At 45.0% G+C, this 17437-nt stretch overlaps 1 protein-coding gene across 6 annotated transcripts in view; it reads right to left on the reverse strand.

The window, feature by feature from the left end:
• The window catches only part of magi1b (membrane associated guanylate kinase, WW and PDZ domain containing 1b), a 151765-nt gene that overhangs the window by 25459 nt on the left and 108869 nt on the right, over positions 1–17437 (reverse strand). For 4 of the 6 annotated variants that reach the window (XM_030051243.1, XM_030051244.1, XM_030051246.1 and 1 more), the window contains exons 9-14: positions 16218–16351; positions 14810–14929; positions 11660–11845; positions 10663–11322; positions 1567–1598; positions 1024–1068 (exon numbers count right to left, since the gene is read on the reverse strand). In XM_030051243.1, coding sequence (XP_029907103.1) covers positions 1024–1068; positions 1567–1598; positions 10663–11322; positions 11660–11845; positions 14810–14929; positions 16218–16351 — 1177 coding nt within the window. The remainder of the gene's footprint in view (positions 1–1023; positions 1069–1566; positions 1599–10662; positions 11323–11659; positions 11846–14809; positions 14930–16217; positions 16352–17437) is intronic. The other 2 variants (XM_030051245.1, XM_030051247.1) reach the window with 2 other exon arrangements.

Genomic DNA, 17437 nt, shown 5'->3' on the forward strand with positions numbered 1-17437 from the left:
CCGCAATTCATGTTTATATTCATCATCCTTGTTAGACATAAAAGAAACTCAACACTTAAGCAAATATTAAGCCAGAGCTGTGGAACCGGTTAAAACACGTACTGTAGGAGAGTTATCTGAGTAATCCTGTTTGGTGCTGCAGTCAAGTCAAAATCAATGGAGTCATAAAATTAGCCACAAAAACAGGTCTTCAGTGATGCTGAAGTCAGACCTCAAGAATACCGTTTCGCCTGACCACCAAACTATTTTTTCATCACTTCCATCCCATCAAATCAAAATGGCGCCTCCATTAGCAAATGAGACAGTATTTTTTTTTTTTCCCCTCCTCATTTCTCTGTCAATTTGATAAATACAAAATCCAAATCCCACCCCCATTTCAAATGAGCACAAATCTCTTGGAAATGTACTTGATGGATCTATTAGATTTGACCTCCTGCAGTCATTCTGTTCTCCCTCTGTGCTTCGGGGCTGGTCTAACACATTGGTTTGTCCTGCTCCAATAACTTATTAAGGAGACAGAGGATGGAGTGGAGGGGTGGGGGTGGGGGGGGAATGGGCAGCTGGGGCAATGAAAACAAATCCTTGCTGCATCCCCAGCTCCAGCCTCAAGCTCAGCCCTGCTTTGCCTACCAATGACCCAGCCTTCAGCTCACTGTCTCAGTGCATCTCAGCATTAGCAGCTAGCCATACCTTATCATTACTCATCATCCTCAACCATTAACACCTCAATGGGTGGATCACTAGAAGCCCGCTGAGTATAGTTAAGCATCTTTACGTCATGTTATAGTACAAAGGCAGCTTTGACACAGCCTCATATCAGCAACTGAATATAATCTGTCAGCATGCTCAATCCTGCTTTAACATGCCATTACCAAAACAGAGCAGTATCACCTTTTATCTAGTAAACAAACATCCCTTCACCATCATTAACTGACACAAAACAAACCCATCACCATTCCAACCCATCACCAACAACCCTCCTACCCCAAAAAACTTTCACCCCGTCTAAACGACATCACATACCCTCCTTGTGTAATCTCTGTAAGGAGGAGCCAGCTCAAAATCATCCTGCGAAAAAAAATTGGCAATTACATTCAGTCAGACAGTCAACAGGGTCCCTCCTGTTAATGCAGCACATATCACAGGAAGAGGTCTTCTCTCGGCTATGATCATGCATTCAACTCTCACACTGCAAGCTTAGCACCCAGTGCGATGCGATCATCAGCATGTTAGCAACCCCGCTCACGGCGGTGCATCAAAGCCCCCAGCACCAACCCCCGCCACAGCAGGAGGCGGGGTGGGGGGTGGGTGGCAGTGAGCTATAGGGATCCACCCCCACACAGCAAAGCACAGCACAACACAGCACAAGCATCACACGTCCACAAACAGACACACAGTGTCAGTCCGAGTCACAGGAGGGGAGTCAGAGAGAGGCGAAAGTGGAAGAGGAAAAAGCAGGAGACGGAGAAGTGAGAGAGGAGACAGAGACAAAGAGATGGGGCAAAGGAGACGATGCAAAGATGGACAGATGACATGGAAAAGGAGTAACAAGGACTTTTTACTTACCAGTTTTGGGCTCTTCTTTGCGGGTGCCACCCCTGTTAAGCCAAACAAAGAGGGGAACAAAAAGAAATAAGATTACCAACAGATATGTATATTCCACAATTTGCCGAAGATAAAAACAAAGGTGTAAAAACAACAACAACAAAAAACAAAACAAAACAATAGATAATGTGGACTCCAAAGCGATGTTAGAGCGGTGCTCATCTAGCCCTCGCCTCCTCCTCCTGCTCCTCCACCTCCTTTCGTCTCTTTCCCTACTTGATGCCTTTGCTCGCCCATCCGCGTCTGGCGTTTGCTGAGAAGGCGTGTGGGGAGGGAGGGGGGGCAGCGCGATCTATCTGCACCACTGCCGCGGCCAGCGCTTGGCTTGACTGGTGCAGCGAACGAGTGGGGCCAGCCTCGAGGGCTACCCCCGGTGCTTGACTAGACCCCGGCTACCCGTCTAATGCGCTCGCGTGAGTGTGTGTCTAGGTGCGTGTTTGAGAGAGAAAGTGAGACTTGGAGTAAAGGACAGAATCCTAGAGAGCGAGTTAGCCCGGAAAAAAGAAAAAAGAAAAAAAAGAAGAAAAAGCAAAAAACAGAGGAGAGGAGAAAGCATGAGGAGAGGCAAGCAGTGCTCTGGGGCTCCTGGCCGTAGCATTACCCATGGAGAAGGAGTCCAAGATACTGAACATTAAATTATAGGCAACCGTCAGTTCCCCTCTTACTGAGACCATCTTCCTGTGTCCGCTGAGCCCCGCGCTCCGCTGTCGAAGGCTCCAGCATCTAGAGGCAGTCGGCGCGTCCTCCCTGTCTCTCTCTTTTTCTGCTCGCTTTTCCTTTTTTTCCCTCTCTCTCTTTCTCTCTCTCTCTCTCACCTCACTGCACCCTCCCCCTCCTCCCTTCCCTTCCCTCAGCATTATCGCCCTCCCTCCCTCCCTCCATCTCTTCCTCTCTCTCTCTCTCTCTCTCCCCCTCCTCTCGATCCTAGGCTCCTTCCCACCCCCACATGCTGGTAAACATCCATGCCGCTACACACAAACACACGCGCACATGCACTATCACACCGGCAGGCTTCTTTCGAGCCCTCTCCTGTCATAAATCGAAGTGTGCTTAAGATATGACAGACAGGGCCGCGCATGAATGAACAGTGACCTGTTCGCGCAGAAATATCATTAGAGGGAGCAGCAGAGTGCACGCACGCGCACGCACACACACACACACACACACACACACACACACACACACACACAAATAAGAACTAATAGATGACAAAAATGGAAACAGCCTAGATCTAGCCAGGACATTAACCCCCAAAGCACAAAACACACCCTTCTCCCTCCTTCCCTCGGCACTACATGAAATAAACAGTTGTATGAAGTTATGGAAATGAGGAGCGCATGAAAGAAAGATAAAATGCAAAACTCACTGTGTGTGTGTGAGCCCTCTGTCATATTTAAAACTCAGCAAAAACAGCATATAAAATTTGTGCGCGTGTGTGTGTGTGACATACCTTTGACATACAACAGGACTGTTTAACACATGTAAAGCATATGTGAGACTATGCAGCGTCTGATCCAGGAAAATAGGGCACTATTGTGTGTCAATCCTTTAGGGGAAACTGGAGAGGATAAGATCTCTCACACACTCTTTCTTTATCTCTGAAACATCTGGGTTCATTCACAACTGACAGCGCCAACTGCATCGTGTCTGCAGCTCTTTTCTTCCCTCCTCCCCTCCTCCGACCCCTCCTCCCTCGTCTCCCCTTTTCACCTTTTCAGTCAATACGGATCTCCCGTTTCGGAACAAATACCAACATCCTACATTACGTTGACACGTAAACACACCGTGGACGCTACGTATCCTCTCGGCGTTAAGCAATCATGCCCATCAGTCAAAGTGTCAGGATGACGGTTGATTATCCTTCCGTCCGTCCACCACAACTAATCTGGCCCTGCTGTCCATCAACGTCGCTCACCGTGCTCTTTCCATCATACATACAGACACAAAAAAACAGACTCACACGATCAGATCGACCCAAATGAATGTGACTGAATGAGTTGTAAATAATGAAAATAAATAAATAAATAAATAAATAAATAAATCTGGTAGAATATTATCAGCCAAACTGTAAGCCCTTGATCAGTCAAACACTTGATATGCACATGCAGGTTAAATATAACATTAATTATTACAAATATTACTTTAATTTTCCAGTCAACATGACACTGGCATGAAGCAGGTTTGTGGATTTATTCGCCCGTGTGTGTGTGTGTGTGTGTGTGTGTGTGTGTAAGTGCGCACGTATGCTGCAAATAGAGTTCCAGATTATGTTTGAAGTTCCCAGATCAAAAGCCATTGTGGATGTTTGGTCCAACCTCCAGTCCTAATTACACATGAGGGGGGGGGAGAATGATTTTGGGCAGGTGGGTGATGTAGCCTGGCCTGCACGATGACAGGCTGAGTGAGAGAGCACACTAAATCCTGACCGCCTCAAGCTCTCAAATAATAGACCACTGTGGCCCCACCCGACTCGCTTTACGCTGCTTACTAAATCTAAAGATTTGCAGCTGAAGATATGTGCTTTACAGTCAATAATAAAACAGTATTGAACCTGAGGGCATTGAATTTGTGTACTATGTATTATGTATGATTAATGTCATATCAAAATGTGAAATGGATTAATGTGAATTCCAAATGAAGCCACGTAATTAAGTATCCAGTGTGTGCGACGATTGCAATAAAATGTTTTACGGAGCCTGATGGAGTAACAGTCCCCTTGTTTCACCGCCTGCGGAAAAAATATGTCATGAATTACAGCAAACAGAATTTGATTTGTATTTCTGCATGTGACAGCCCCATAAGCCTGGTTAAAATACAACCCCTGGGCAAAGGGAGAGAATGCTGGGTGCCTCCGTTTGCAAACACAAAGTGCAAGGTAAGGATGAATATATGTTGCTGTGCATTTAAATATTGGCATATTTTGTATACATCTCCACTGGGAAAAAGTCAAATCTAGCAAAAAAATGCTGTCCAAGGATTTAATGTTGTAATGCATTGCATTCTGCAATAACAGCAGCAGGCTAACAAAAAGTAATGTATCCCTGGCTGAACACAGCATACAGCTCCTTCCAACAGAGAAGCACTGTTACAGCCAACCTGGCAGCACAGCGGTCACTAAATGGAAGCCATTACTGAGCAGATTATGATGTCCATCCACACCGTGCGCGCGTGTGTATGTGTGTGTGCGCACGTTGGAGGATCTGGGCACGGAGTGATGGTTTCCGACAGGCAGGTCCATCTGTCACCGTGGCGACAGCGCCTGGCGACTATGAGGAACTGACAGACGGTCTCTAAGCAACGGTTGTTGGGGTGACCTGCTCTTCTCTGTACAGTGAAGGAGTGAGAGCCTCACATCAGCTGTGTACACTACCAGCTCTGGATGTGACTGTCATGCCCAGCACGGCTTAATTTAGCTCCCTCTGTGTGTGTGTGTGTGTGTGTGTGTGTGTGTGTGCGTGAATGTGTGTATGTGTGTGTGTCTGTGTGTGGGGGTGAAATTAAGTTTGACAGAGGTGCATGTGGCTTACAAGAAGGCAAAAGGGACCAGGGAGAAAAACATGAGACCTGACACACGAACATGAGACCTGAAACACAAAGTTACTTTTGACCCCCCCCAAAGATGGCCAAGGTACCTTATTATCTAAATAAGAATTTTAACTGGGGACTCCTTTTCCTGTGTCACACTTTGATTGCATTTAAAGAAGCCGGGGTTAAAGCCCCTCCCACATAACCATGCGCCCAGAAGACGCCCCAGTGCAGATTATCTGCAGAGCATTGTCATGGAAACAACGGATGGTGTGATGGTGGAGATTTACAACTCACCCAACGGCCATTGAGGTGTGAAGACATGCGAGACGAAGGGAGAGAGGGGGCCGGAGAGAGGGGGCCGGAGAGAGGGGGAAGGAGACTCACCTTGTCCCTGTGCAACAAGCAGTGACTCACAAGCAAAAGCCTACAGCAGCCACAAGTCAGCAGAGGTGAGGCGTAGGCACCAGGCCGGCAGGACGCACCCTCATCATTGCTTTTCTGGACTGCAATGCCGTTCGTTATGGTGCCACTTGAACTTGCAGTCAGCAGAATTTTTAATGCAAAGTGTGCAAAAATGCGCTGCTTCCTGCCCATACACTGAATTGATTCCCTACTTTGGTCTGCACAGGGACCTATCATCTGCATTTATCTCTTTTCGATGGGTGGCTGGTATATTTCTGTGTGTGTGTGCATACTGTATGTGTGCTATGCTGTATGCATTGTACATCTGGTTGTGTGCATGTGAGTTTGTTTATGTGTGTATAAATATACGCAAGTGTGTTTTTGCCCATCACTTTGTGTCCTCAAAGAACACCGATCAGCGGAGTGCATTTTGACAGGACGCATTTACAAGCTGTCGGCATGCATGCCCACCATTATGTCAATAAATGCCGTCTAGTCTGGCAATGATCCACTTCGTGTCTTTTCCCTCTGAAAGCCTGCATGTCCGGGAAAAAAAAAAAAAAAAAACATAAACGTTTCATACTGCTGTCTGTCTGCAAGGGTACAATAAGTCACTTTCAAAGTGCACTTAGAGGCAAGGGGGGGAAAACACAAACACACAACCAAGCAAAAGTACTTTCACTTGTTTTATGACCCTAATGCCTTGTTGGATGAAAATGCACCTAACGAGTTTTGCAAAGCGGAAGCAACTGCTCTACATAATCCGAAGTCGAGGCTAGACATGTTTGCTGTTTGTTGTTTCGAAGGAGATATGGAGCAGCCTGGCGGGGGGGTTCATAGAACACACTGACATTTGTTAGGTAGTTTAACACCTCTTGGCTGTGTTAGTCCCTCAACCTGCCATTTCTTCTTCCGCCAGCTATGTGGGAGGAGAGAAAAGGTCCGTCCCTCGTTCTGAGAGAACAGGAGTGCAAAAGGCTGATCGCCGACAGGGACGAATGTGTCACTGTTGATTGATGACTCATGAATGGGAAGAGCGGCGGGTTGGGGGGGGGTGAAAAGAGAAAGATGAGCAAAGCAACATGGATGTTTCTGCACCACTCTTCCATCATCTCCCTCTGATAGTCTGACATCCCCTCATCCACCTCTGTCTTCCTCTCCCTCCCTCCACTGCAGCTATCCACCGTTCGGTTTTAAACACATGGCCAAAACCACTGGCAGCAGCCAAGCACAGATTACTAAGCACCTGCACGGCATTACAAACAGGTGAAACCACAGTTGAGTGCAACTCTACATCTGAGCTCAATCAAATGGGTTTTTGTTTCTACGGCTATATAATGACATTTTCAGTTTTAGGTATTATATGACAAAAGTACTTTTTGCTTATGGCAGTACACTAGAGCAGGCAACACAGCAGATGCGCGTGTCCCAATGGACTCCATGGGCATTTGCACCTTTTCATAGGGAGCAGGGGAGAGGAAATTAGTGTCTGCGCTACGGAAAGCTATCCGGGGCCCAAAATGAATTATGACAGCGCTTTGGTGGGGGTAGGAGAAGACAGGCAAGGGAAAATGAGTACATTAGAGCTGTGTAATTAGACAAATGAAGGAACGATGTGTCGTGCAACACAGCCCTGACAGAAGCCGTAAATCACACCCAAGCGCTTAAAGGTGCAAAATGACTCGACTCTTAAAACGACTGTGTGTTGTGTGCAACCTCTTAAAACGTGTCAATATCCCAATCTCAACCCGTTTTAACCGTAGACGGCTCTTAACGACTGTCTGTGGAGATAACTAGACCGAAGCAGAAGAAAAAGATGATGCTTAGACGATGTGAAATGATATGAATAATATGACACTCAAAACTCTGCGAGATCGAGTGAGCTCTAATGAGATTCACACTGTCAGGTTTTCACGCTGTGATCCATGGATCTCAAGCTCTTCTGAAGAGTGGTAAGAGATTCAGCTTGCTCTAGGTGGTGTGGAGAAAAAAGAAAAAACAGATTGACACACACAGCCACTAACACACCCCGCACACACATGCTTATAGGCTGTCGTGCACACGTGCTCACACACTGCACGAGAGAGAAAAGACGGTAAGGGGCATACTGTTGCACGTAGCCACCATAATGAGTGTGTATCTACGTGCACAAGTCCCCCGGGGATTGGCTCTTGTCTTCACGTGGGCGAGTGGATGTGAATCTACATACTGGCAGTGGGGGATAGAGGCAGAAAAAGAGAGGAGAAGGGGGTGGATCTTCATCAATTAAGAGTGCACTAGGGTCTCTCTGGCTGGAATCTATAATTGGAAGTGTGAATTTGTGTGTGTGTGCCCATCTACCAAACAGTGTTTCCTCAGTGAAGGAGATGATCTTGATTGGTGGAAGTGATGGAAGTGAAAGAGAACACACAGGAGAGAAAGATGTGTGTGGTGCGTGTGAGTGCATGTGCACGTGTGTATGTATGATAAGCAAAGCTGACATCAGGACCCCAATTAGAGGCCAATGTGCCTTGCTACTACTGGTGGAGAGAGCAGGAGAGAGAGAGAACTGAATAGAGAGGAGAAAGTAATTAAGGAACTGTATGTCGAGTCTAGTTCTCTATAGGGGATGCCTCCATCCTTATCTGCTGCTGTATGTTACACACACACACACACACACACATCACCAAACACATGGACCTTATGGACATGTGGTATGTGTGTGTGTGTGCGTGAGAGAGAGAGAAAGAGATCAATACGTGTGGCACATATTGCTATGTGAGTGGGGCAAAGACATGTGATGAAGTATGACACAATTCAACATTCAACAGACAGGTCGTACGTATGCGCACACACACACACACACACACATACACACACACACACACACACACACACACACACACACACACACACACACACACACACACATACACACACACACCATATGTCCATAAGGTCCAGGCTGGTCCAAATCAATCTTGGCAAGCTTCAATATTTTGAAAAGGATCAACTGTGTTTGGCACTTCCTTCTTCTTTTAAAACTTTATATGACCAGAAGGATCAACTAAGAATTATTTCCTATTTAATTCCATGTCATATTACTTACAGGAGCAGAAACAATTTTATTTGCGCATATTATATTAGACAGTGCTCCCCACTAGATTTGGATTAAATAATATGTAAACATAATTTAAGAGGTTATTTTAATCTGCATGAAGTACCTGCACGTGGACAGGGCTTACAGTGCCAAAACAATTCAGAGTCAGGTAATTTGTTCATAATGGAAAAGTATGTTAAATTGGTTTTCCTATTAGTTTCCTGTGTTTGTCTGAGCTAATTGGAATTCACTGTATTGTAAGGAGACGGAAACAAACAACAGAACGCGTTTACAAATGCCAGTTCAATTACCATACCACACTCAATATGCATCACCATCAGAATCTATACCTTGCTATTTTACTTCAGACCCATTCCTTTCATCCAAGTCATAAGTCTGTCTTCGCCTATCAAAGCTAGTCATTGGGTTTACATAAACCCAGCTGAACTGCCTTCTGTTTAATTGACAACCCATTAAGACTTTGGCCATTATGGGGCTGTAGAGCTTTATGGGCTTGTGTACACTGGTGCTATGAAAAAAATGTTTCTCATTAATAAAACCAGGGAGAGCAGGATGGAGCAGTTTTGTGTGTTTGTACTGTGTGCGTGTGTGTGTGTGTGTGGGTGTATGTCAGGAAGGGAGGCAGTCAGAGTGTCAAAAAAGACACTGAGATAGTTATAGAGGAACACAGACATGTAGAGAATGAGAGAAAGAAAGAGGAAGAGAAAGACTACAATGCCACTATCCGTCGGACCAATTTCCCTTGTCACTTCTAAGTACTTAACCCTACAGAAGAGATAACAGGCACACACTCACACATACACACACATACGTAGACACAAAAATACACAACAAACCTTTCAGTCCCACGAATTAATAAGCCACAACGCATGCTATGGCCGGTCTGACAGAGAAAATGGTCCAATTACTTGTATCACACAGTGCGTTTAGAGCTCTGGAAGTCTTTGAGACTCAGCCTGGGGGGATTGGAGGCAAAAAAGCCAAAAATTCAGTCATTTTAGTTTTATCGTCCATGTGTGCTTCCATTTAGTGCTTTTGTGCGACGGTGATTTTCAATCAGGAGCCTTGACAAAAGCCAGGTTGGCATGTTATGAATGGCAGAATTCACAGGCCAGTGAATTGCCGTTTATGGACCCAATAAGGAAGACTTATATGTTAACATGCAACATGCCACAGACAACTCACACCACAGCAAAATAACCAGGTGCATGGATGAAAGACAAGCCTGTGTGCAATGGTGGCATCTTCAAAGCCCCTAGCCTTTGCCTGGGACTATGCTTAGCCCATACCAAACTAGATACATTCAGCAGGGATGGAGAGACATGAAGAGGCAGACATAAACACAAGAGAGCGAGCACAGCGAGAACTCAAGCAGAGAGAGAGAGCGGAAGACAGAGAGAGAAAGCAAGAAAGAGAGAAAGACACAGCAAGAGAGGGAGAGAGGGAGATTATTCAGACTTTCTGACCTGGAACACCACCCCTACCTGAGTGCTTCTCGCTTTTTTTTTTTTTTCTTTTCATTCTCCTTCCATCTTCCCTTTTAACTTTTCCTTCTCTCTGCCTCCTTTCCCATTCATACCAACTCCCATGGCCTGACTGCCGATGCGATTCAGTCTAAACATTTACACACCGCCCCTCACTCTCTCTTACTTACTTTCATCCACTTCTTCAAATGTCATTTCCTTAGTTGCTTCGTCCCTTCCCTCCTGTAATTATCCCTGTATCCTGCCTGACTTTATTGCCCCCTTTTTCACCTGCAGCTTCTACTTGCATGAATAAATAAATACAGAAGTCAATAAAAAAGCTTTCTGTGAGCTAGACCAGTCTATAAGTTGGCAGACCTTCTTTTTTTCCAGTAGCATCAAACCACTTGAAGAGGGAGATTGCAGCATATGCACACCTAAATCATGACTTGCCATGTAACTTTACACCAACTTCCTCCATCTTTATGTTTGTCCTCATATTCAGCGATGTTACAAATGCATCGACATTTATGCATAGATAAGAGAATGTAAACATCCACTCACCTCTCTGTACCAGCATGGTGACCTCGCTACCTTTAGGACACTTGCTGAGCAGGTCCACCACCTGATTGTGAGACATGCTCTGCACATTTCTCTTGTTCACTTCCACGATGATGTCTCCCTCCTTGAGACCACGGCAACGTGGGTAGTCCACGATCTGCTTCACTCTCTGACCTCCGCCTCCAGGACTGTCGGCAATGGTGAACCCAAAACCCTTGTCTCCTTTCTCCATGTGTACAGTGATGAGCTCTGGCTGGGTGGCAATCGATGAGGCCAGTGTGACAACATCGCTTGGGTAGCCATGCTGGGATGAGGTGTCAGAGGCTGCCTCTGCTGAAGGGCTGTTGGGTCGGGGAAGGCCATTGAGGGGTGCCCCGCCATTGGCTGAGCCATTGTTGTTGTTCTGGCTGCCGTGACTGGAAGGTGAGTCATAGCTGTTGGAGCCCTCTTGGCCATTTACAATGATGGGCTCTTTGTTATCAAGAATGGCCACTGAGGTCACCAGGCTGGTATTGGGGTCATCAGGGTCAAAGGGCAGTGGATAGCCACGACAGAGCTCCAAGTTGACCATGGAGCCAATTTGGATGGACTGGAAGATCTTCACAACTTGCGCATGTGTGTAGCCTAGCACACACGTGTCGTTGACGCTCACAATCACGTCACCTTTAGGATGGAAGAAACAATCATTTGTACTGTGTATATGATGACCAAGCAGGTGAAGGTAAATACTAGAACAGCTGGAGCAATCAATAATAAAAGAAAACTGTAATGCTGTCTTGAAAACCAGGAAAAACAACACATCATATCACAATCCCAGCCAATACCTAGTTTAATATCACAATACTGATATAGATGGATATATCGTCCTGCCCCATGTAGATATATTGTTAGAATCAATTTCAGCATTCAGCAAATCAATCAACTAACCAGATATCAAAAGTAGCATTCCTTCTTTGAAACTCTTAATATATGTAGTTGGGTATGTAGCAAAAGCTCAAACCTGTCTCCATCTTGCCATCAAGGGCAGCAGGCCCATCTAGGACCAGGCTCTTGATCTGCAGGAACTCGTCGGGCTCGTCACCCCCCACCACAGTGAAGCCAAACCCCCGGCGACTCTTCTTCAGCTTGGTATTTATAAAAGTCCCCTTCAGTTCAGCTGGGTTGCGTGTGAAAAAAGGCTTCCCTCCTGGACACCAACAAACACAGATAAATCAGCTAAATCAAGTTTCGATACAAACTAAACTAAGCTTGTTTGAGTCTGAGTTGTGTGTCACCTTAGTTGCTTAAACTGTTCTTGGTGGGGTGATAGATGTGGGCTTGAATGAAATGCTTCTGCTCACTGATGTGAAAAGGGTACTGAGCAAACACATTAAATCAAACACTAATCATTAATCAACCAACACAATTAACCTCTATTCTTGCTGAAGCTCTGACCATTGCTAGCAGAGTGGGGCCAAGCAAAAGAGACTGTAATGACTATTGGCCATGGTTCAGTAATCACCCAGTGGGGTGTGTTTTGGTCTGATGGCACAACATGACTCAAAACAGGCTGATTATAATCAATGGTTTAATTAGGTTAAGAGGGATTCGGAGAGGCCAGTAAGGTTGCATGTGGTAGAAAATGGGGGTAATCCCTATTCCAACCAGGGTTTAATCCCCATCCCAATCACCCCTGGATGCCAACTCCCCCGAGGCATACATGACTGCTTCAACTTCAACTATGGGCAGGGCACAGATCAAGGGAGGGTGGTGGGGTTATTGTGGGGAGTGGCAGTATCTGGTAACTATAGTTCATACAGGTATTCATTTTTGTTCTTGTCTATGGGATAATTGGTTGAATCAGTTGTTGGATCAGTTGTATATGAGGAAGTCGTGATGCTGATGTTGATGCTGTGCCTGCGTTCACTGAGGCACCTGGGATTATATAAGGTGTGCTGGCTCAAAAGCATAGTTGAAAGGCAAAATAAAAAGGGAAAAGGAATCCACACAGGGCATCCACCTGCAAAAACAGCATACTAAAAAGCCAGGATAGAAGAAGAAGAAGAAGAAGAAGAAGAAGAAGAAGAAGAAGAAGAAGAAGAAGAAGAAGAAGAAGAAGAAGAAACTTTGCTACTAACTGAATTATACTATATCAGATTCTTTATGTTCTTTGTCGCAGCTTTATGCCAAACTGGCTGGTGTGCAAGTTCCTTTACTTGTCTGCTGGGGTTTTTGCACAAGAGGAGGTAAAGTTTTTAGGAGTTTGCTGATTGCATTTGGATCAAGAGAAATAATATTAAAAACAGTGTGTATGTGGGAGATGTGGAGAGGACGTATGATAGTGGTTTAGATAACTCTCCCTTTTGCACTCCCAGTTAGTTGACTACCAGTACCTGATGCTTCTGACATGACAAAGAGTGTTTTGTCTTGGTAAATGGCTATCACGAGTATCATCTCAACTGCCAACAAGGCATCTCCAGCACTTAGGATCAGAAGTGAGACTCAGTTGCACACAGAAAGCTCCATGAAATGCATTTCAAGATGGTGTTAAGATATGAAAGACCGCTCTAAGTCTGCAATCTAAATCCAAGCCCTCAGTCTCTTTCATTCCTTCTTCTCCGTGACTCTGCGGAGAGGAAATGAACAGGATGGAGTGTATCATTATCTGGTATTTTGAATGAAACGAAGAGCGATATAAGATGCAATGAATCAAAATGGAGTGAGGTATTCACTGTTTTAAGGAGAGGGAGGGGAGAACCTTTCAGTAAAAGGAGAGGCAGACTGAGCATTATTTGTCTGTTAAATGATGATGCATTATCCATACACATACAATTATGTACAATGACACAAAGTGACACTGGCAATTTACGGAACAAACAGAAAGTGAGATATTGCCAGAGAGAACAGATGTAGTGAAAGGGCTTTTAGAAACAGAGATGGAAGGAGACGCTGGACATCGAGGAGAAACAGACCACAGGGTAAATGGTGCTGAGTGACCCAAGTGACCGGCCACATTAAGTTATGGCAGTGCTACAGCTTATGCATTCAATGAAATATGCATTACCCTTGGAGACAGTCAGTGTCCTTGTATTTGTGATGTTCGGTGATGTGTGTGTGTGTGTGCGTGCGTGTGTGTGTGTGTGTTTGTGTACTGCCTTTGAATTGCATTTTTCAGAACACGAGCGATGCAACAAAACTGTGAGCTGAGACGGTGGCTTTGTCTACAAGGGATCCAGGGATGTAAGAACAGACCAGGAAGCAGGAGAGACATGAAAGCAGGGAATGAGATAAAGAGATTTCGAATGAAGCCTTTCTCTAGAGGAATGTCAAGGCCGAGGACAGTACAGACAAAGAGGCAGGGGGAGATAGAGGGAGGGGCAAAAAGAAAGACGGACAGACCGAACCAACAACTGAACCAAACCAGAGAGAGCTAGTGAGAAACAAGACAAAAGCCAGCGAGGCAGTGAATGTGAGGCATAAAACAAAGAGATCGACAGGGGGAAAAGGAAAAGACGACCGACTGAGCAGCAAGGGGAAAAGAGAGAAACAGAGGGTGAGGCAGTTAATTCTCTGGCATGGCTGTGCTAATTAGACAAGCTGCTTGTGGGAGGCTGGAATAGAAGGACCTGGCAACCAGGAAAAGATCACACACATCACTGGCTAGCCACTCCATTACCCAACCATTTACATTTGATCTACCTTTTTGGTGTGTCTATGCAAATTTGTTTTAACGTGATACTGAGTAAATTTGACAATTAGATCTAGAAAAAGAAAAAAAAAATGAGTAATGAATCAACATGCGAATGGTAAACATCATGAAACATATAAAAAAATAAACTTTGCACACTTGTATTCAGTGAGCCTTCATGAAAATCCAAACACTGCCTAAGGCACTCTCTTGGAAAAATGAACTCTAACTACCAAAAGAATTGAATTTTATTTTACTTATTAAGATTATATGATGAAACTTACACAAAAAAAGCAGCTTTACAATTGGTGCTCCACCATGAAAACCCAAACATGGCCTAGGGCGTTGGCTTGGGAAAACAAACTGTACGGCGTAAGAGCTGGATTTTGTTTTACTCGTAATAAGCAGCTCTGGGTAAGATCAAAAATGTGAATGTAATTGGTTTTATGAGGCTCCAGACTTTAGCTAGATATGAGGACTTACGTTTTTGTCCCATAGCATTGGGCACTGGGGGTCCGGTCTGAGGGTCTCTGTAGGTCTCCTGGTGATTGGCAGCATAGCTGGCCAGTGGGGCCCCTGCCAACGTCGAGTCCTCGATCCATTCTGCAACAGCAAGGGGCACACATACTCTAGATAGGGTCTAGACAGGTGCACGGTTGTCCTACTTCCTGTAGTCCCACAGTAAGAAGCAGGGAAAACTAGGGCTGAGGGCTCTGGCATAAAATGACCTACTGTGCTGTGTGTTGAGGACACAGGTGCTTTCCCACCTATGCAGCTATGGTGAATGGTGAGGAAAACTAGGGCTGAAATTCTTGGAAAATGACACATTTCTTGGGATGGGGTCTGCCTGATATAGATTCACACAACTCCCCGTTGTGCTACAATGAATGGTAGTGAAACTGGCAACCAGTTGGTCATGTAACATCCTCTCTGTTGCCTGTAGCACAGTTTCATATCTCCCTACTGAGCAACAATATATTGCTATGAGATTATGTGTATCACAGATTGAATAGATAGCACATTCTCCATGAAGCCTTAAGCACTAAACATCAATGGAGGTCTATGAAAACAACAACGTGCTTTTTCAGAATGGCTGCTGTCTTTGATTAATCACCTTGTTGCTGCCTCACGCAACGGATCAGACCACAACCTTAATTAATATTCTCGGCATTGAGATGGAATCAATGCAGGTGTTGAAAAAAAAAAAAAAAAGCTTCTGGAAGGTATTGAGTTTTTGAGGAGAGATTGAGCTTTCAGGAGGCAGAAAAGTCAGCAGGTAATCGAGTCCGAGAACGATTTCTGCTGAATGAGCAGAAGGTAGGGTGCGATAGGAGAGTTCCCATGTGGGTTGGCCTGCATTTACAATTAATCTCACTGCGGGATGTCCTGCAGATGGATAGAGGTTAAGACAGGAAAAAAGGGGCCACCTTAGGTAACTGGCTGGTCGGGTTTTGGCCAATGTGTGAGCTTAACTTAAAAAAAGCCTTCTCCAAGATATGCTAAATCACCATGGGGCCATTTTTAGTGGTACTTTGTGCTTTGCTCAAGCGAGACATAGTGTATTTCATAACTCAAAGCGTGACTTACCTGACTTTTCCCCTTCACAGAGCATTCATGTCATTAGCACAAACAAGTATCCAACACAGAAAACTGAAATTAAGTTCAAAAAGGCTGCATGGGTACAGCCGCAAATAATAGGTATGCCTTTATGGAGGGTCACTTAGCAAATCATAAGGCAGTAGCAGGCAACATCAAGTAGTAGCAATAGTCGGTACAAAGACAATCACGCAATCACACATGCCCACACACAGGCACACACACAGACAAATCAATCACACACATGAATAGAAAGAAAGAAAATGACGCCCCTGGTGGGGGCTTGTGAACGAACCTCGGATGTAGCGCTCACCTTCAGGTGGCTGCTGGCTTTGGGGCTGAGGCTGCTGAGGCTGCTGTTGTTCCAGCTGCCTACGCCTCTTAGCCTCCAGCACCGGATTCTCATACTGGGTCTTCCTGTTGATATGACTAGGGGGATGGAAGGAGGGGTAGGAAGCCGAAGGGTGGGATAAAGGAAAGAAAGCAGGGAGGGAGGAAAGATGAAGAAATAAATAGGGAACGTAAGAATATAGAACAGGGTGGATGTATGAGAACAATAGTAAATATGAGCAGGGGAGTAGCAAAAAACGAGGTGAAAGTGGGAAAGAGGCAGACGGCAGATTGGAGCGATGATGTATAAATAGGTAAAAGAATGGAGGGAAAATGGCGTGGGGAGGTAGGGGAAGGGAAGGAACATAAAAATGACAAATATATGAACATGTGAGGGGTGTGTGGATTATCGGAAGAACAGATGGGTGAAAGGGGAGATAGAGTGAAGGAGTAATAGAAACAAACAGGAAATGGAATAAAACATAAATAAAAACATTAGTGAGGGCAGGGTGGTGCAAGGAGATTGAGAAAGTTTGGTAAAAAGAACAGGACAGCATAGTAGAGAAAAAAAAAAGGTTGACATAGAAAAAGGATAACATTTATGAAAGGAAGCAATGCCAAGGTGAGAGTGTATGGGAGAGGAGACATAGGGGGGAAATGAAGCAACAAGAGAGATGGGAAAAAAAAGTGGGAGAGAGTGAAGACAGGAGACAAAAAAGAGAAGATAAGGTAATAACAGAGAGATATGGGGAGGGAGGGGAGCCAGGGGGAGACATGGTGATAAGCTTTAATTAATACAGCAGGTGGACACAATTTAAGATGGTGCAATACAGACACATCCCTCAAAACACCCCTCCTCCCTGACACAGGCATAACAACAACCACACAAGCCAACAGAGCACACAAACTAAATGTCAATCAACTGGTGGCTTAACTCACTCATTTACAAGGGGAACAAGAGGAGAAACATCTTTCGCATTACACACCAACTGGGGAGGGCGTCATAAAAACCCAAAAACCACTGAGAAATTACACCTCACACTACAAAAGCAGGCTGCCAAATTATGTGGTACATATGAGGGGAACGGTGAATAATGTACACTGAAAAACACAATTTCCCCAAGAAAAACAGAAGGAAAAAAAAATAGAAATGCCAATGCCTTGAGCCCCCGAGGTGCTGCTTTG

Source organism: Myripristis murdjan, chromosome 5, assembly GCF_902150065.1.
Source record: "Myripristis murdjan chromosome 5, fMyrMur1.1, whole genome shotgun sequence".
Taxonomy (NCBI): Eukaryota; Metazoa; Chordata; class Actinopteri; order Holocentriformes; family Holocentridae; genus Myripristis; species Myripristis murdjan.